The 18,994-nt window shown below is 34.6% G+C and overlaps 1 protein-coding gene across 1 annotated transcript in view; it reads left to right on the top strand.

The window, feature by feature from the left end:
- xpo5 (exportin 5) overlaps positions 1 to 18,994 on the top strand; it is a 90,088-nt gene that overhangs the window by 31,232 nt on the left and 39,862 nt on the right. Inside the window, exons 9-25 of the mRNA XM_016553214.1 lie at positions 946 to 975; positions 1,067 to 1,160; positions 1,249 to 1,332; positions 1,449 to 1,574; positions 1,655 to 1,745; positions 3,130 to 3,258; positions 6,271 to 6,344; positions 6,442 to 6,597; positions 7,459 to 7,500; positions 7,577 to 7,666; positions 7,809 to 8,008; positions 8,159 to 8,258; positions 8,365 to 8,546; positions 8,726 to 8,826; positions 9,185 to 9,281; positions 9,425 to 9,561; positions 13,258 to 13,355. Of these exons, the coding sequence (XP_016408700.1) occupies positions 946 to 975; positions 1,067 to 1,160; positions 1,249 to 1,332; positions 1,449 to 1,574; positions 1,655 to 1,745; positions 3,130 to 3,258; positions 6,271 to 6,344; positions 6,442 to 6,597; positions 7,459 to 7,500; positions 7,577 to 7,666; positions 7,809 to 8,008; positions 8,159 to 8,258; positions 8,365 to 8,546; positions 8,726 to 8,826; positions 9,185 to 9,281; positions 9,425 to 9,561; positions 13,258 to 13,355 (1,831 nt within the window). The remainder of the gene's footprint in view (positions 1 to 945; positions 976 to 1,066; positions 1,161 to 1,248; positions 1,333 to 1,448; positions 1,575 to 1,654; positions 1,746 to 3,129; positions 3,259 to 6,270; positions 6,345 to 6,441; positions 6,598 to 7,458; positions 7,501 to 7,576; positions 7,667 to 7,808; positions 8,009 to 8,158; positions 8,259 to 8,364; positions 8,547 to 8,725; positions 8,827 to 9,184; positions 9,282 to 9,424; positions 9,562 to 13,257; positions 13,356 to 18,994) is intronic.

The following is an 18,994-nucleotide window of genomic DNA, read 5'->3' on the forward strand; positions in this document are numbered from 1 at the left end:
ACACAGCGGCAACCAATCACACACACACACACACACACACACGAGAGCTGTGTCCCAAACTGAAGTGCGATTGTGTCACAGCGTCACGCCGTAAGATGTCCCAATTCAGAATGCACCCTCCGAAGACCGCATTCCAAGGCTGATTGCGTCACCGCGGCGCGACGGACAGTGTTCTATGATAAAATACAGCAGATCCATCAGACATTTAAAACTCTTTCAAACCAGGAGAAACTGCCGTATCTGTTAGGAGAACACAAGAACTGCTGTGTGTTTGCTGCTCAATATGTGTCTGCCTGTCACCATAGAAGAGAAAACACTCAACCTGCCCTGATCTGATGTTTCCAGCACATCTACATTATATTATGCCATATTACTGTATTATATTACTTAGATGTATATTTTGCTTCTGTAAATATGTCTAATTATCGGTGCATCCCTAATTTCTAGTTTATATACTTACATACATTAGTAATTCATTTTGCACTACATGCTTAATACTTTTTATTAATTATTACTATTATTCTTTTTCTTTCTGTTAATACATGTGCACTATTTGTAAGCAGTCCAGCTGCAATTGCTTTGGCAATACAAATGTATCATTTTTGTCATGCCAATAAAGCACTCTTAAATTGAAATTGAAATTATTAACTTGGTTATCATCAAACCACTGTCTATTTTGTTGTAGATCATTAAACTATTAGAAGCCTGTCCAAAATCAGTTTTGGGAGCATGTGCTGCCTGACAAGTCATTGCCTGATTGGGCAGCAAGGCAACAAGTTAAAACGGCTTTCGGGTGAAGCCTTGATGAACTTTTTTCAGGTGTGTTTGATTAGGGTTGGCACTAAACTCTGTGTCTATCCAGAGCCGAATTTGAGGAACCCTGCTCTAAATGACTATTCTATTTGTATGACTTTACACTGCTCTTTGAATTTTATTTTAATATAGGTCAGCTGGTGGTGCAGCTCTCTGTAACCAGTGAGTTTACATTTTCTCTTGAAACTGCCAAGCTTAGTTTAGAATATTACTTCTTTTAGTTATAACTACAACTGTCCATCTTACAATTCAGATCATCAGGCGGCATTGTGGAAAGAAGATACACTTTTTTGAAGAGGCTGTGTCAGGTTCTCTGTGCCCTGGGTAGCCAAATCTGCTCTCTAGTGGTGAGGTTGAAGCATACACATCACTGTTTTGTAGCAATCTTTTTTTTCTCTCATGAAAAATACAAAATATTTTTATATTTCTCTTTAGGGTTCCGATTTTGAAGTACAAGTTCCTCTTAATCTGGATAAATACATGGAAGCTCTTTTCGCCTTCACTACTCATCCTAGCCAGGTTGAGTGGCATTATAGCTACTCAGTGAAACTTACTGGTCAACCAAGATTTTTTTGCTAAATTTGGTCTACTATGCATTCCATATTTATTCATTATTTATATATTATTTAAAACAGCTTCTGAGGTCGTCCACGCAAATGACCTGGGGAAACCTATTCCGACATGAAATTTTATCAAAGGATCCTGTAGTTGGCCAGATGGCGATAAAATATTTAAGAGCGGCAAGGATCAGTCTTGTTAAAGTAAGTGTTGTGTATACCAGACAGAGCAGCCTTGAATAATGCTTCATATCATACTTAACTGCTCTGTTTGCCGTTTGCAGACTGGATTTCCCTCCAAGAATGATTGTCCAGGTTGTGAATTCTCTAGAGTGGACTTTGATAGTGATGAAGATTTCAACTGCTCCTTTAATTGTGAGTTATAATTAGTTAGTAACTAATTAGCTAAATTTAATATTATTACATCTGTGTGCTTACATTTATTTATTTATTTATTTTTTTGCATATTTATATATTTTTTTATTGTTGACTGACAAATACAAACATCTTTTTACCAACAACAATTTCTTGTTACAAATTTTTTAAATATTTTGTTCAGTTGTAATTTTGGCAATCAAATGCACACATCTAGGGCCCTATGATTTCTGTGATGCGGAAAACACGTACGGAATTGCAGAATCCAGTCATAAAAACAAAATTTACTGTATAAGGTGCAATGCCATGGAATTTGTCAAACTTTGAATGAATTAATCAAAAGTAGGGTATTACACTTAAATCAAATCGTGATATGGACTAGTATCTGTGAATATTAACCCACAAAATTACTATCGTTTTGTTAACTACACACATACTGAAGCGTACGTGACTCGCAGTGGTTTCAGCGTCTGTCGTCTCACTAAATGAGGACATAAATACATGAACAACATCTCCAGAACTGCTCTGAGAGTCACTTCACGACCATTTCACCGTTCGTTTGAGTAAAACTAGCATATATCATATACACACAGAAATGTAAAGGTATTCACGGCAACCTGTCAAAATAAAAGTTCAGTTTAATTTGAAGACATTGTGCCAGAAATATATTACAGTAGAATGTACATACTACTACTACTAAAATTATTAAAACGTACTTTTTATGAAATAATCACACAAAACATCTTCCATGTTTTAATTTTAAAAATAAAGTTTTTTATTTTCTGTAATTAAAAGATGAATGAAATGAATGTTTTATGCTTTCATTTGATAACCAGAAAAATTTAAATACACAACACTGAGTTTCTGAGGGGAAATTTTTTTTTCAAAAGGCTATTTTAAGAATGAATTTTAATAAATTAATTTGTTTTTATGCATTCAAATAATTAGACATGCTAAAACATAGAATTTGGTAACAATAAAACATATGGTGGGAAAATATAAAAATTGAATTTTTGTTAAACGTTTAATAAATTGATGTGAAGTTTCATGATTTTTATTAATTATTTATCTTTTTGATTAATAAAATTTAATTTAACCATTAAAAAGGAGTAAAGAAAAATTAAAACAGTAAAAAATGGAATCCAGACAAATTAAAACTGAAAAATATTAATTTGGAAAAAAATAAAACGGATTTCATAGAACCCTACACATCATATAATCAACCCAGCTGATTTGATTAGTAACATGGAGTTATTCAAACAGTGAACAAATTACAGAAATGATCAAAGAACAAATTATTTTAAAAAGAAAACTATAATAAATAAAGCTGCATTTACAATGGTTTGGTTAACCCCTGAACAATTTTTTTTTCTCCCATAAACAGCTTTCAGGGCTCAGCAGGGGGAAGCAGTTCGTCTGGCTTGTAAAATTGTCCCATTTGAGGCCTTCCAAATTGCAAGGGAATGGGTGCAGTATCAGATCTGCACACCTATAGATACTGGAAATACAACATGTGAGTACTGTTAGTAGACTTTCTCATGGTAGGTAATCTTTCATCTGCCAAAAGTTTGTGCAATTTTTGGAATTGTGCTGCGATTTATCTCATTCTATATTTATCTCATTCTATGCTGTACTATCTCATTAAAAATTTTTTTTTTTTTTATCTCATCTCATTCCATGGTATCATGATAAATAATCTTCAGTGTATTGGAAACAATGTTATTTCAATGCAAAGATTACATAATGTTTGACCAAAAAATGGTAGTGTACAGACACACAGCAGATAATTCTTTAACCTCAAAAAATGCCAGATACCAAACTTTATTTAACCCTCTGGTGTTCGGTCATTTTACCCCCCAAAAATGTTAGAATTTTTAACTTCATTGGAATGGAATGAAATTTGGTGACTTTTGCAGCACTTGCTATGTGAAAATAAAAAACAAATTGTGTACTCCATTTGAAAAAGCTAAATAGTCATAAAGAAAATAGTCACACTTATGTTGTTTATGGTCAAAAATAAACACCCGTAGGAAATTAATTGGAAATACGAAAAAACAAAAATATATTCCGGTTTGTTTTTTTGTTATATTTTTATTGAATTTTGATGTTAAAAAAAAAAATCTCTGTCTTCTAGGGGATGTAATGATATCAAAATCTCACGATAAGGTAATACTGCAATATGAAGTCCACTATGCGATATTTATTGTGATATTTAAAAAAAATAAAATAAAAAAGACGAAGAATTTGAATTTTTTTTTTTATTTTGTACATTTTAATGTTAAATTATTCTATCTAATGCACTTCAAAAATTAAGAGCTCCATCCCATGTTTTTAACATTTTTCGTCAAAAAATTGTGAATTGACTTGTACCAGAACTTTAAAGGGGACTCAACCCTCTTTTTATTTGTGGTATACCGTCTCAGTCTAAATTACATTCACATTGGTGTTTTAGGAAGCCAAACAAATTATAATATTATAATAATAACAATAACAACAATGACAGTATTAGCCATATATCTTAAAACAACTGCACTGTAAAATAAATGAAAATGAATAAACTCGCACTAAACTCACAGCACATGCAGTAATGGAGTTCACTGCATTCATTCACTGTGAACGGAGCCGTTCTGAGGTGTGGAAAACAGCGGATCACGAGCTGATCGCCTGAACAATGTGTGCGCTTTGCTTTGAAATGCGCAGCGAAAACAGGGATTAAGCCATTTTGTGCTTTTTGTTTTAGTTTGCTTGACAGATACTGTGCCAAAGCATAATGGCCCAAAACACTTTAAAGACCTTTTATGTTAGAATAAGAAGTTTAACTTTTTGTTTAACTTAGTTTAACTTAAAGTTTTTGTTTACATAATATATGTGTGTACTGTGTGTATTTATTATGTATATTTAAATACACACACATGCATGCATACATTTCAGAAAAATTTTATGTTCATATATTAATATATAATATAAATTATATGAAAATATATATAGACATGTAAATACATGTAAATATTTTCTATATATATATATATATACTGTATGTTTGTGTATTTATTTATACATAATAAATATACACAGTACACGCACATATATTATGTAAACAAAAACTTTTATTTTGGATGCAATTAATCGTGATTAATCGTTTGACAGTACTAATTAAATATATTTTAAAAACTACACTTTTTGCCCGGAAGACCTATCATTTGATATCGTCATGTGACCATGATAATATTGAGAATATTTGCTATCGCGGTATCACGATATTGATAATATCGTTATATCCATACTGTCTTCTGGTTTGACTGTAATCATAATGCAAAAACTGACACTTCAAAATAAATAAATTAAAATTACATAAATGAAATGTCTACTTTAAAAACTAGTCTTTGATAATCCCTATATCCTAATATAAACCTACATATAAGCTGCTAGCAGAAATTAAGAGGTCAAGCGCTACAGAAGCAAGCAAGGCAGCAAGCATCAGACCAACTGCAAAAATGAGTTACTAAAGGCATTTTAATGTGATTTTAGTCAAAATGGCTGAAAAAAATCATAAATATACTGGTATAATATAATTTACTGGTTTAATGCTTTTGACCAGTAGGCAGTAATGTTAACAAATTGATGTAATGTGGTCAGTGTGAGGTGGCAATGACATGTTTGGTGTCAGTATGTCAAAGCTTTGTAGACCCTCAGATGCAGTTTGGCATCACGGCATCAAATTAATTAATGAAATCGTTGATATGAAATCCATAACTTTTTGTTTCGTAAGTTTTGTAACAATACACCAGTGTGTTTTAAAGTATGTCTGACTCCCATCATGACATGGGGAATAATGGATATCGTTCTACTCAGTGTTATGGTTAATGTTAAGACTGTCCTCTATCTGTGTACCAAATTTCATAACTTTTCTGCAAGTGGTTCTATGGGCTGCCATACACTCAAGAGTAGAACAAGTTATTAATTACAGTGAATAATTACAATATAATAATAGCTAAAATACAAGTTATATTGCATAATATAGTTTCCTTGTACCAGTAAACTATGCAGATTTTACCTCTTCAAAAAGACTGCCATAAGATTTATCATTACAATGCAGAATGTTATCCATCACATGTCCTACACAATTTCACTGTGTGGTTTCATTTATAATTTGGGAATTATGATTTGACTACTTATGGAACAAGATTTAAGTTTGACTCCCATGTTGAACTGAACAGATTCTTATTCACAAGATAATAAACAAAATTTTTGTTTGTAGATGATATGTCTGTATTCATTCATTTTATTCATGGACTTAAAACATTGATATGTTCACAATTGAAACACCATTGCAATACAAACTAAGCTTCACCAATGCTGGCTACCACAGACAATAATCGACAGATGGTAATCAACATAATGCTGTAAATTGTGTTTCTGGGACTTGTTTAACCCTGGAATGTTCCTTTTAACACTGCTTAATTAGTATTGTTATCGGCTGAAGCTAAAACAGAGAAGGGTCTCTGTTCTGCTCTGTCTCTGACAGCGGTTCAGTGGGATGCCATGACATTCTTCACAGAAAGTGTGCTTGGACAGCTCTTTAAAATTCTTGAAAAGGAGGTAAGACAACCAGTCTCTCTCATGGTACAGTGGTGAGGGATTTAAAAAGGTATCTTGTCATTGAGATGTGTTTTTTTTCCTCCTCCCATTGCTGTAGAAAATTCCCATAGATGAGGGTATGGAGCTGCTGCAGATGGTTGTAAACTATGAGACAAGAGATCCTCTCATTCTGTCCTGTGTTCTTACCATCATATCCACTCTCTTTCCCTTCGTCACACACCAACCACACTTCCTGCCTCAAGTACTCTTTAAGGTGAGGTATATAATCTTTCATATGAAAATGTGAATAAATGTCCAGTCACATTTACTGTTGCTCAGTGAACTTTTGCAGGCAACATTTTGTCATTCCAATTGGAGTCCACTCAATTGGGAGTTTCGTGTGTGAGGTCAATTTGTTATTATTATTTTTTTTTTTTTGCTTTTTTAAAATGTATTTATTTATTTATACAAGCAGCTTGATTAGAAAGTGACTTCTTTGTGAGAAGTGCTTCATACATCACTACACTATTGACAATGGGCTTTTTTTTGCACAGTTTTGCTAATGTGTCTGCACCTAAGTGCATCTAAAACACTGTCTAACCACTGATTTAGGGTGTGATTTTTACTGTCGTGTGTGAGGTCAATTTGTTATTATTATTTTTTTTTTTTTTGCTTTTTTAAAATGTATTTATTTATTTATACAAGCAGCTTGATTAGAAAGTGACTTCTTTGTGAGAAGTGCTTCATACATCACTACACTATTGACAATGGGCTTTTTTTTGCACAGTTTTGCTAATGTGTCTGCACCTAAGTGCATCTAAAACACTGTCTAACCACTGATTTAGGGTGTGATTTTTACTGTTGCTGCTATACATTGCTTCTCTAATCTTCTAGATCTTCTAGTATCAGTCAATCAGTATGATGCTCTAACGTGTTTAAATCTGGATTCTCTCCCCTTCTCCCCATAATTTTCTGTTCTCGCTCTGCTATTGTATTTATAAAAAGAACCCTGAAACTTGTTTGACGCATTTGCAAATGCTTTTTTTACTTATTAGTAGCCTGTATGTCATTACTTAGTGCATGATAGATGTGCTAAAAACCTATCATCAAATGTCTTTTTTTCACTTATATTTAGATATTTCCTTCCATCACATTTGAATTGGTTGAAGATTGCAAGGTAAGGTGCCCATACTTATAACTGCATGTCATTCTCTAATCAAACAGTCTTGTTGATGTTATGTGCATGTGTTCAGGCACCTCGAACGCGAGCTGTTAAGAATCTCAGAAGACATGCCTGTTCTTCCATCATTAGGATATGTCGAGATTATTCAGATTTTATGCTGGTATGTTGAAGCATGCATCTATAATACAGTTCTTTACAATGCAAAACATATTTAATTTTAGTTATGGCCCTAAAGAAACCGGTTATATTAGCATTCCCTTCTAGGACGCTAATGATAATAGATTATTTTTCTTGCATTGTAGCCGTGCTTTGACATGATGTATGAGCATGTGAAAAAGTTGTTCTCCAGTGAGCTGCTGCTGACACAAATGGAGAAGTGTGCTCTTATGGAAGCCCTGATATTAATCAGCAATCAGTTTAAAGACTATAACAAGCAGAAAGCCTTTCTGAAAGAACTCATGGCACCTGTTACTGCACAGTGGCTGTCAGAGGAGATGAAGAGGTATGAATGGATATTGTTGCCCAGACAGGCGTTTACTGAATTTATTAAACGGATATTTAACATTATAATGATATGTCATTGATATCTAGTTTATGTACATGCATCTGAGGCTGTCTGATGTATGAACCTTCCTTTAATTTTGTTGTGTAGTGTGTTATTGGACCCTGCTACCTTCTTGGCATATGTTGGTGCTGATCAGGTGATCAGTGATGCTGACACAGAGGATCAGATGGGTATCAACAGGTCACGGGTAGGTGTCACCACTTCTCAAATGAATGCATGCAGTCTAATGTGTTTGCATAGCTGTTGGATTTTGTTGTAAATCTCATCAGCTTTGCTTTTGTCTTTAATGGCAGATTAGTTTTTGTGTGAACACCATACTTGGGGTTGTAAAGCGTGCTCGTTGGCCTGCTAATCCTGAGGAGGCAAAAGCAGGAGGCTTTGTGGTTAGCACAACCTCTGATGGGGCCCCTATCTACAGAAACCCTTGTGCGGAGCCCCTGCAGGCCTTGCTGCCTAACCTTTTTGCTCTCATCAGGTAAATTAGGTCATTTCCTAGAAATTAATTTCCTAGAAAAACAGACATTTGAATATTGGAATAGTATATGGTGAAAAAAATCATGGATAGGCTACAGGTATATTCTGTGCTGTTCTATGTACTGTTTTTCCACTATTGTAACCATGTTTGGAATAGTTTGACGTTCTTCATCCTTTCAGGACCCAAAATAACCTGTTCTTGCCAGAGAACATCAACCGGCTTAGCAAGACTTTTACAAGGGTCTATGATATTATGGATGTGGAGAAGAATTTTGCTTTAGGTAGGTTTCTCATTTGTCCTGTCCTTTTATGAACACCATCATTTAGGTTTTGCTGTGATTGGTAAAGTCAAATCGAGTCTCATGTATTTCTATAGTCCTTTAAACAATATAGATTGTCGAAGCAGCTTCACAGAATTAAACAGGAAAATAAAGGTGATGTTGCAGATTTCATCAATTATGAAACAAATTCGATTTCAGTTTTTAAGCAGCTCTGTGGAAGGCAGGAGTGTCATTATCTTGCTCAATTCAGTTCAAAATTTGTTCTCATCTGATAGTGTCAGTGCAGTTAAATCAACATTGCCTTTGAAACCCCAGACTTTTGTTATCTTAAAGAAATAACTCCTGATGTTTCCTACAGGAATTCCTCAACCACTTTTAGATGCCTACGACTCTTCAGCATACAGAAACATTGCTGAACGCATGCAAGGCTTCTTCTCCTCACTCTATGATAACTGGTTGGAGCAATCAAGTTTAATAATTTTTTTTTTTTCTTTTTTGTTTGATTAATAGAAGAAAAAAAAAACTCCACAATGGTCTAAACTCATTTTCCTGATCCTATTTACCCTTTTCTTTTATGTCTTTTTTTTTTTTTTTTAAGTTACCACGTGCTTGGGAATGCAGGTCCTTGCATGCAGCAAGACTTTTATGCAATAGAAGGCTTGGCAGAGCAGATTGTTGGTTCTGCATTTACCCATCTAGACAGTGTTCCAGACCACAGGCTCCGCCCCTTAGTTCATATCCTTTATTTAATGATTTTTTGTTTGAACTATTAGTTAAACATACTTAAGTCAGTAACATTTGATGGTAACACTTCATAATAAGGGTACCTGTACCTATTATCTTTATTATTACTTCAAAATGAGCTAATGATTAGTGATGGCATGAATTAATCAAGAATGAATAAACAACTACCCTTAAATATGACTAGGCCTATATGGATTCATTCCTAAATAATGACCACCTTAACTACATGTTAGGGTTAGGAATCATAAACATAATTGGATGGCACAAGATTAGTTTGCACATATTTACAGGGATTTTTCCTATCAAATGTGGAGAAAACTAATTGCAACTACCACCCATAACTTGATTTCAGTGTATTTTGTGTGATTCTCACGTGTAGGGTTGGGTATCGAAAACCGGTTCCATTTTAGAACCGGTTCCAAATTTCCAAGAACCGGATATTCGATAAGACGCATGCATTTCGATTCTGCTTAACAATTCCTGCATTCGCATTTTAATGTGATTAAAAACGATTTAAGTGCAGGAACAGAAAGAACTTGCGCCCTCTGTTTGCGTGCAGCGCACACGAAGCGCAAGCGCGAGCACAGAGAACAGAGGTCGCGGTATGGATTCCCGGTTTGTGTCCATTCTCGAACCGTTCCGTGTATTTCCACTGTAGAAAAGGTTGTTCCGGGCCGAAACTGACTTCTTTCATATTTGTCGACCAATATGCAGAAAACTACGTCAGTATATCATCATAAACAGCCGTTTTTGTCTTACGTGAACAGAAAGAAAACACACATGTCCAGTATTTTTAGATTTGCGTGCGTTCGGTGTTAAAGAGACAGCAGCCTAATAAACGCACTGCCTGTCATTAATGTTAATCAAATAACAAAAGAAAATCATTCACTGATCTTGACTGAATATATTTAATAACTTTGATTAATTTATATTTTATTTATGAAAAGAAAACTATGCAGTGTTTTAAACTTTTGATTACAGTTTCTGTACCTGAAATTTTGTTCAGTTGTATTTATTTATGATATTGCTAATTGATTTGTTTGTTCCTATCTTATTACTGACTGTTTACTTGTAGGGCTGAAGCTATCGAATATTTTAGTAATAGAGTATTCTACCGAAAATTCCATTGATTAATCGAGTAATCGGATAAGAACTTTTTCTTTATTAAAGAGCAATACTAAACATACAAGAGACAATAAGACAGGTCTCTTAAAATGAACAAGTAATTTGTTTCCTTTTTAGAAAAATGAAAATTTTTATTGCTGAAATTGCATATATTAATAACTTTGAAAACTAAACCCATTTAGTGCATTTAATTGCCATATTACATTCAAAATCACTTTTTACACGCAACATATTTTAGGTGTTATAATAATTATAGCTATGATTAAAGAAAATGACAATTATAAAGTTTATTGTTTTTTATTCTTAAAATAGCCTTATGAAATGTTTTCTTTTTCCTCAGAAATTCTGTGTTGTGTATCTGGTTATCAAGTGAAGGCATAAAATATCATTTATCTTTAAATTATTGAAAATTAACTTTTTGGCAAACAAAGGGGATTTACTATTAAAATTAAAACATGGAAAATCTGCCATTCATTCATTCATAGAGATATGATAGCATAATATGAGTTCATGCTCATCAGATCGCGTAAATCAGTGGGAAATGAATAGAAATTATGATTTTGTGTAAAGAAATATCAAGTAAACATGTATAAAAAATATAAAAACCCTGGCAAAGCTATTATTATCAGCGCATGTGAGCAGAGCATAGATTTTTGCTCGTGTTATTCAGCTGCAATAGAATGCTTTGTAAAAAGACAGAATAAATGTTTGACATCTAAATGTTTGACTTAATTGTTTTTTATATTGGATTTTTTTATCTTATTGGAATCTAAACTAGGAATCGATAAGCAGAATCTGAATTGGAATCGATAAAATTCAAACGATACCCAACCCTACTCACGTGACTCTCCTTTAAATTCACCCCACTGGCTTATAAGCCTTCATCCAAAAATGAAATTTGTCATCATTTACTCAACCTTACGTTTTTCCAAACCTGTATGGAAATTCTAATGCAGATATAAAAATGCTATGGAAGCCTATGGCTATCAGCCACTGTACAAATGGTATGTTGTGGCACTACCCTGACTAAGGTCTATACCCAGCTGTATAAACACAAGAATTGTTTTATGTAAGTTTGTACTATCTATATTTATGCATATATACTGTTGAGCCAAAACATCATGACCACCTGTCTAGTAAGGTGTTATATGGAATATTCACTGTACCCAATTTGTTGTTTGTCCTCCTCTGGACCACTGCTGGTAGGTTCTCACAAAAGCGCCCCACAAGTCTCGCTGTTTCAGACATTAGGGATGGGCGATACCACTTACTTTGTTTTCGATACAATACGATACTTTTAAAGTCCAGTATCATCAATATCGATACCGATACGATACTTATAAACTGAACTTTTAAATTATTAAATTAATTAAATTATTAAATTACTATGAGTAAAGTGGGTAATGATACCCACTTAACTTTATATTTGAAATTTTAACATTCAATGTGCCTTAATTGCAACTTACACATGGTCAAAATATGTTTACTGTAGTGGTAACCATGGAAATCTACAAATACTATAGTTGAATTACGGTCACTTTAGTAAAACCATGGTTAATTTTCATAAGGGACTGCCAGTGACAGGCTGTTGTATGTATAAAATGCAACCTTTTTATTCTGACAGTGTATGATTTATATTAACATTACAGAATAGAACATGATCAATATGAACTTTTAACATTCAATTTAAATAAATGTAATTGCACAAACTATGTAGGCTACAATTTCAATTTGTATATTGTGAAATAACTCAAACATATGTTTTTTTCTGTCCTCTGATAAGCATTTTTCTGGGCTGCCGTTCCCAAAAGCATCAGTGCTTTCTTATGATACTTTTGGGAAATGTAGCCCTGTTTGAATGCACTGTCAGAAGTGAGTGAACGCTCTCTGGGATTGATTGGCTCTGTCTTGATTATGATTGATTGGTTAGCTTGTGTTCAGATGAGCAGGAAAATAGTTCTATCCTACACAATTATTCGCTAACATAGGTTATTCGTCCAATTCAATGCATATTGTAGACATGAATTATTTTGTTCAATTAACAAAATCACTGGTAAAAAAAAAAAAAACGACTTAGTATCGATATTTTTGAGTATCGACATTTTCGATACTAGCATCAGTATCGATATATCGATACTTGAGGATCGATATGCCCATCTCTATCAGACATGCTCTAACATAGTTGTCTGGCCACAACAAATTGGCCCTTGTCAGTCACTCAGTCACTTGCAAAGGGTCACTCACAGTTTACTCCTAAAAGTAACGATCAAACATGTTCTCACATGAAGTCGTTGTTATTCAGACATGAATCCATCTTTATTTATTCGTGATTAATTCATGCGTTCACTAATTATTAGTTTATGTTGAAGTAAGTTTTAATTTGCGTAATTAGTACATTATTATTTAGGTACCCCTTATTATAAAGCTTTATATTCACCTTGGTTTATGATTATGAAAGTGACGTCACTGTCATTAGATTTGGATTCTTGTGGTTGTTGACTCTGACTCATGAATGATGTGCTGTAAGGTGCAGTTTTTGTTGTTTTCCTTAATGTTTTTCACGTCTGTTCATGAAGCAGCTGGTGATGTCCTGTCCTCATGATTATTATGACAGCCTCCTCAATCCTTTGCTGGGCCCACTGTTTACCTATCTGCTGCAGGTAACCTTAACATCATATACAATATCTGGAAGTATGTGGTTAACAAACCAGAGCATGTTTTTTTTAATTTTTTTATAATGCTTCATTTTTAAAATGCCTCCCTTAAATACTCGAGTCATATATTTACTACTACGCTGTGTAATTAGTGTTTTTAAATTGTGTTATCTGATACAGATTTGATTCACGGATAAACAAAGAAAAATATGCTAACTTAAGAAAGCTAGAAGAAATGCATAATGTCATTCCAGACAGACTGGATGATGATAAGATCAGATCTCTGTGTGGAGCACTGGCTGTTGTCAGACTCCTTGTGCAAACAAATATCACACTGAATTATTACAGTTAATGGCAAAATGAATGTTTGAAAATAAAATGATATTTTGTACTGACACACTACAGCAAAAGATGCACGTCAAACAGACGGAGCGCAATGAAATAGAAGCGCAATAAATCTGACTAAGTTACATTTTGAAATTTTATAATATCGATGATATCGTCTGCGATTTGTTTGCGTAGCTTGTCAGTGAACTACGGCTCTGTGAAGTAAATGCTTCATCTGAAAAGCACATGATGGAGATTTACTACTGATCACAGAACCGGCTTTACTGACAAGATGCGCATGACAATCGCATGCGATTTATCATGCAGCCCTAATTTGTCCTTCGGTACCAAATTTCTATAAAGGGGTCTCGTCAACGTCAGTGGGCCAATAAGCATGCAGTGTGATTGATGTGCTTAAATCAAGTGCTGGTGACTGGCTCTGGTGAGGAATCAAGGAAAAACACTAGTTTACAATGGTTAAGCCCAGTGACATGGATCACACGTGAGGCTGTAGTGTGTAAGCGATCCGCATAGATGTAAGGCTACATTTACACTAGATTTAAAATTATATTTTAATACAAAATAACACTTTATTTTGATAGTCCACTTTAGACATTCTTCTAACAGTAAGTAACTTTGCAACTACATGTCAACTAGCAGTCATTAGAGTATTAGTAGACTGTCTGCTTAATATCTTCTAACACTTTATTTTGATGGATCTACAACATACTGAGAAACTTTGCAAGTATATGTCAACTTATTCTACTAACCCTAAACCTAACCTAACAGTCTACTCTGAGAATTAGTTGACATGTAGTTGCAAAGTTACTTATAGTTAGTAGAATGTCTAAAGTGGACTGTCAAAATAAAGTGTAACCGTTAATTATCAAAAATCCATAAAAGGGGCACTTTAACTAAGAATTTAACTTTTGCGCAAAACTGGAACAACGCATAAAACATTTGCGTATAAAGCACCATTTCCATCCAATGAGCCAAAGAGAACAAAAGCGTCACTTCCTGATAAACTGGCACTAAATATCACTAAGAAAATGAGAAGTCACTGAATATAACAATTTTCTTATGATAAATTACTTTTATCAAAACACAATAAATGCAGTCATTGCTTTCAGAGGTGGATGCCTGCCGTTTGGGAACGCAGTCGTGTAAGACAATTATACAGAAATACTTTAGACAGGCTTTGCTCAGGCATTTCAGAATGACCAAACAACATATTCAAAACAGCGTTATTCCAAAATGCGCATAAAAATAGGTGAATGGAAACTATGGATGCAAATAGACATGTGCCAGTATTCTGTAATGCGATATATCACGGTAATGAACATGCACGATATTGCACTTCAAAATACCGTGAATAATTATTACAAATTATTCAGATTTTTTGAATGCATTTTAAGAATACTTCTCCCATCAACGGGTTCAAATGCACAACACCGCTGTATGCTGCATCAAATACACATGCACACTCTGATGTAAACAAGCCCAACACGAATGAGAAGCGCATGGCGGAATGAGTGAAGGAGACGCACTGAATGAAAATGCACATTCACTCTCTGACAGCAGATGGCGCTGATGGAACTGCAGAAATGCGGGATGCACTTTTTTTCCAGGGGTTTCAGTACAGTGTAATCGAAACTGAGTCATCAGGAAGGCGTGTCCTATTTGAGAATTTGCATAGGTCACCGATCATGCGCAGTTGGGGAAAAGCCATTTACTTCAAATACCTGTACTGATCGCAGGTGTTTCGTGTCAAATACCTTTTATATTATACCTTTTATATTATATACAGTAACTTCAGATACCTGTCCTGATCACAGGGGTTTCCTGTCAGATTACATTCATACTGTTATAACTTCAGATACCTGTCCTGATCGCAGGGGTTTCATGTCAGATTGCATTCACAACTGACGTTACTGCATGTTTTTACATTTTTTACTGGTTGTTTATTTGTTTTCGAAAATCGTTTAAATGTAAGATTATAAAACATAAAAATAACCTGTATTGTCCTTCATTATCTATCGCGGACGCTTTTCTCATTCATTATCCATCGGAGCAGATCAGAAATACCCGCGCAAAAAAACAACATTCTTTGCATGATCGCTTGATTTTTTTTATTTAAATTTTTTTTTGGAAAGGGGTCGTTTTCCCATAGCCTCCAGAAATGCCCATTTTACGTTGTGGTAATGAAATCCCTGGAATTTAATGAATGCTCAGAAATGCAGCCATTACCCCGGAAACCCCATAAACAAAGCAGCTGCACTACTTTGTTTCTAAACAGGATTTAAATATTTTAAACAGCCATTCAGATTGTTGTATTCACTATGGTGTTCATTGCAGTACTGAATACTTCAATACTTAAGACTTTAACAGGCTGTTTATTTTCAAACTTTTTATTTTTTTACATTTTAATCTGGAGTACAACATGCTCTATATTGATTGAAAATGTTTTGGTTCGGTCACACTTTACATAATAAGGCTCCAATAGTTATAGTTCAAAAGTTATAATTCATTAGTCAACAAACTGCAAATGAAAAAATCTTCTAAAACATTTATTAATCTTAGCTAATTTCAACATTTAATATAACACATTATTAAAATCAAAGGTTGAAAATGCATTATTTAATGGACCTAAGCTAGCATGAACTAACAGTTGTATTTATAAAAAAAAAAAAAAGGAATAACTTCTATAACAAATGTAGCTATTGTTAATGTCAGTGCATTAACAAAGGTTAACTAATGATACCTTATGTACCGTGTTACCAATTGTTCTTTATAATTCTTTTGCACTTTAATATATTTCAAACATTCGTTTGTGTGTATTGCTGCTTTACTGTATTTAAATGTTCAGTTCTTTTTGTTATAAGAAAAAAGTTATTAAACCTGTTATTGTATTATGACAAAATTTTTTGCAACATATTTCAATATCGTGATAATACTGTATATCATGACTTTATCACACTTTAACAGCTTTAGCAATTATAGCAACATGAAATTTCAGCCTGGTCTCATGTTTATATGTAGGTATTAATATGTAACATTTACAAGCCCAAAACGTACATTTTTGTAAGTTTTTATTGATGCTAAAACGTACAGTTTTGATGTATTTCAACGTTTAAAACGTACAAATTGCAACGTATTTTTAGCTAAAAAACGTAAAAATATTTACGTATCTTTTATATCAAGACATTCGTATCAATGCATTTGTATCATTTTATCAATAAGCGATTTAGATTTTTAGACCCCTTAACCTACCCCCAAACCTAAACCTACCCATTTTACACCGAATATGCATTTTTATCATTTTATTAATAAGCAATTTAGATTTTTAGACCCCTTAACCTACCCATTTTATGGCGAATATAAAAGGATATTAAACACAATTGACCAAAATATGCAGGAAAATAACAATTTTATTAACATTATAGCATTAAAATATTTTTATAGTTGCTAATCCCACTCCTTACCTATAAACCTAAACATTTCTGTACAGTAGAAGAAAAACATGACAGACAGATAAATGCAATTACAATCATTTATTTTTTGCAAAAATGTGAAAAGCAGTACTAAAAGTAATCCAAATGACGATGCGTTGCAGCCTCGGTTTTCTCTGGCGGAATACAGTAGGTTTGTGTGAGCCAGAGCAGAATTTATGTTGTTAATCGCTGAAAATATTATCCAGATTATTTTCCCGATCCACTCCGTGAACTCGTGAAGGCGCGCGCGCATCATTCAAACAACTCACCAGAAACAAGGCATGTAGCAATCTGTGACGAATGCAGGCGAGAACCAATGAGCGTTCAGTTATTCTGCTGTAAAACCTGTCGTTTGAAGCGGCAACATTTGAATTTGTAAAGAGAGCGCGGCAGTCAGCGCGGGCTTCGCTACTTCCGGATACTGGACTCGCTACTCGGGATGGAGATGAAGATCGCCGAATAAAAGCTTGGATTTGGGTCTGTTTCTCGCAGTTGTATGGATTCGGAAGATTTGGATTACAGCGCACAAATAAAATTGTTTCACTTCGTAATTATGCGTTTTTGGTGTATTTTATAGTTCTATTGTCAGTCACAGCATGTCGGAGAAAACACCTTTTGTGGCCCATGGCAAACAAAGTAAACATTACATGAGAAGTAATACATACGAATCATCATGAAATCACGTTGGAAATTTTGAAACCGTCGCATGCCTAGATAGAAATAGCTAGTAGAAAGTATCTCTTTGTTTCACCCACTGCTGTTGCATCTGAGGGTCCTAAGAATTTTCATGGCAGTCACAGGCAAAAACATTAAGAATCAGTCCCTAGGTGGGTGAAGGGCAAAAACTGCATTTTAAACAATGAGAAGTCCTATCCTTGCCCGGCTTGGTACCAGAGGTGGCCTTTTTGCCCTCTAAGAGGTGTCTGGCTGTTGTCCTAGCATCTCTATGATGGCGTTGAACAGTTTGCTAATCTTAGTCCACCAAGATCCAATCAAACGGCAACAAACCTTTGTCCACTATTATGGTCAAAGAAGGGGTCAGCCCTGCCATAAACTGGGCCCTGGAATGTGCTGTTCACTACAAATGAATGACTCAGTAACTCACCTATTAAAGGGGTCATAGGATGCTACATGCACTTTTACAAGTTGTTTGAACTGAAATGTGTGTTGGCAGTGTGTGTACACAATAGGGGTGCTCCGATTGATCGGCTACCGATCACTATCGGCCGATAATCACGTTGGGATGTTTGATCGGCGGTCTCTAAAAAGGCCGATCTCCAAAAAACGATGTCAAGCTGATGAAGCTGCCGTGAGAGTTTTGGCATGACATGCAGAGGCACCGTTTCAGTCTCTGTCCGGCGCGGGTGAAATAATTATAATGCTGAAGGTGAGGTACTCGCCTTCATATTTCTTCATTAACTTATAAAGTAATTTGAAAACCTCGTTTTAAACGTAATTTCACAAACAGCGTGAGTGAGTCACCGTGCACGCTTTCTCTTTCTCTCTCAAAATACGCAAATGGCTTCAAATCACCACACATCACGTCTGTCTATAAGCGAGCTGCACGCTGCACAGTTGACACAGGAATTGTCACTTGCACAATCGAGGCAGTGTCACATCGTTACTACAGTTTATAAATTGCATTAATTTTTAATTCTTGCCAGTGTTTAACCATTCAGCGCTCGCGCGCTCACCGTGCGCTCATGCACACTTGCAGCGCACACACATAATGCCAGGTTCACATTACTCTGTTTGCAGTGCGTATGTGGGTGCGTATTTTTCCCGTGCTCATGTTAACGGATTAATAAAGCGTGCACACTGCACACA

This window comes from Sinocyclocheilus rhinocerous, unplaced genomic scaffold (genome assembly GCF_001515625.1).
Source record: "Sinocyclocheilus rhinocerous isolate Xijiao unplaced genomic scaffold, SAMN03320098_v1.1 scaffold3180, whole genome shotgun sequence".
NCBI lineage: Eukaryota > Metazoa > Chordata > Actinopteri > Cypriniformes > Cyprinidae > Sinocyclocheilus > Sinocyclocheilus rhinocerous.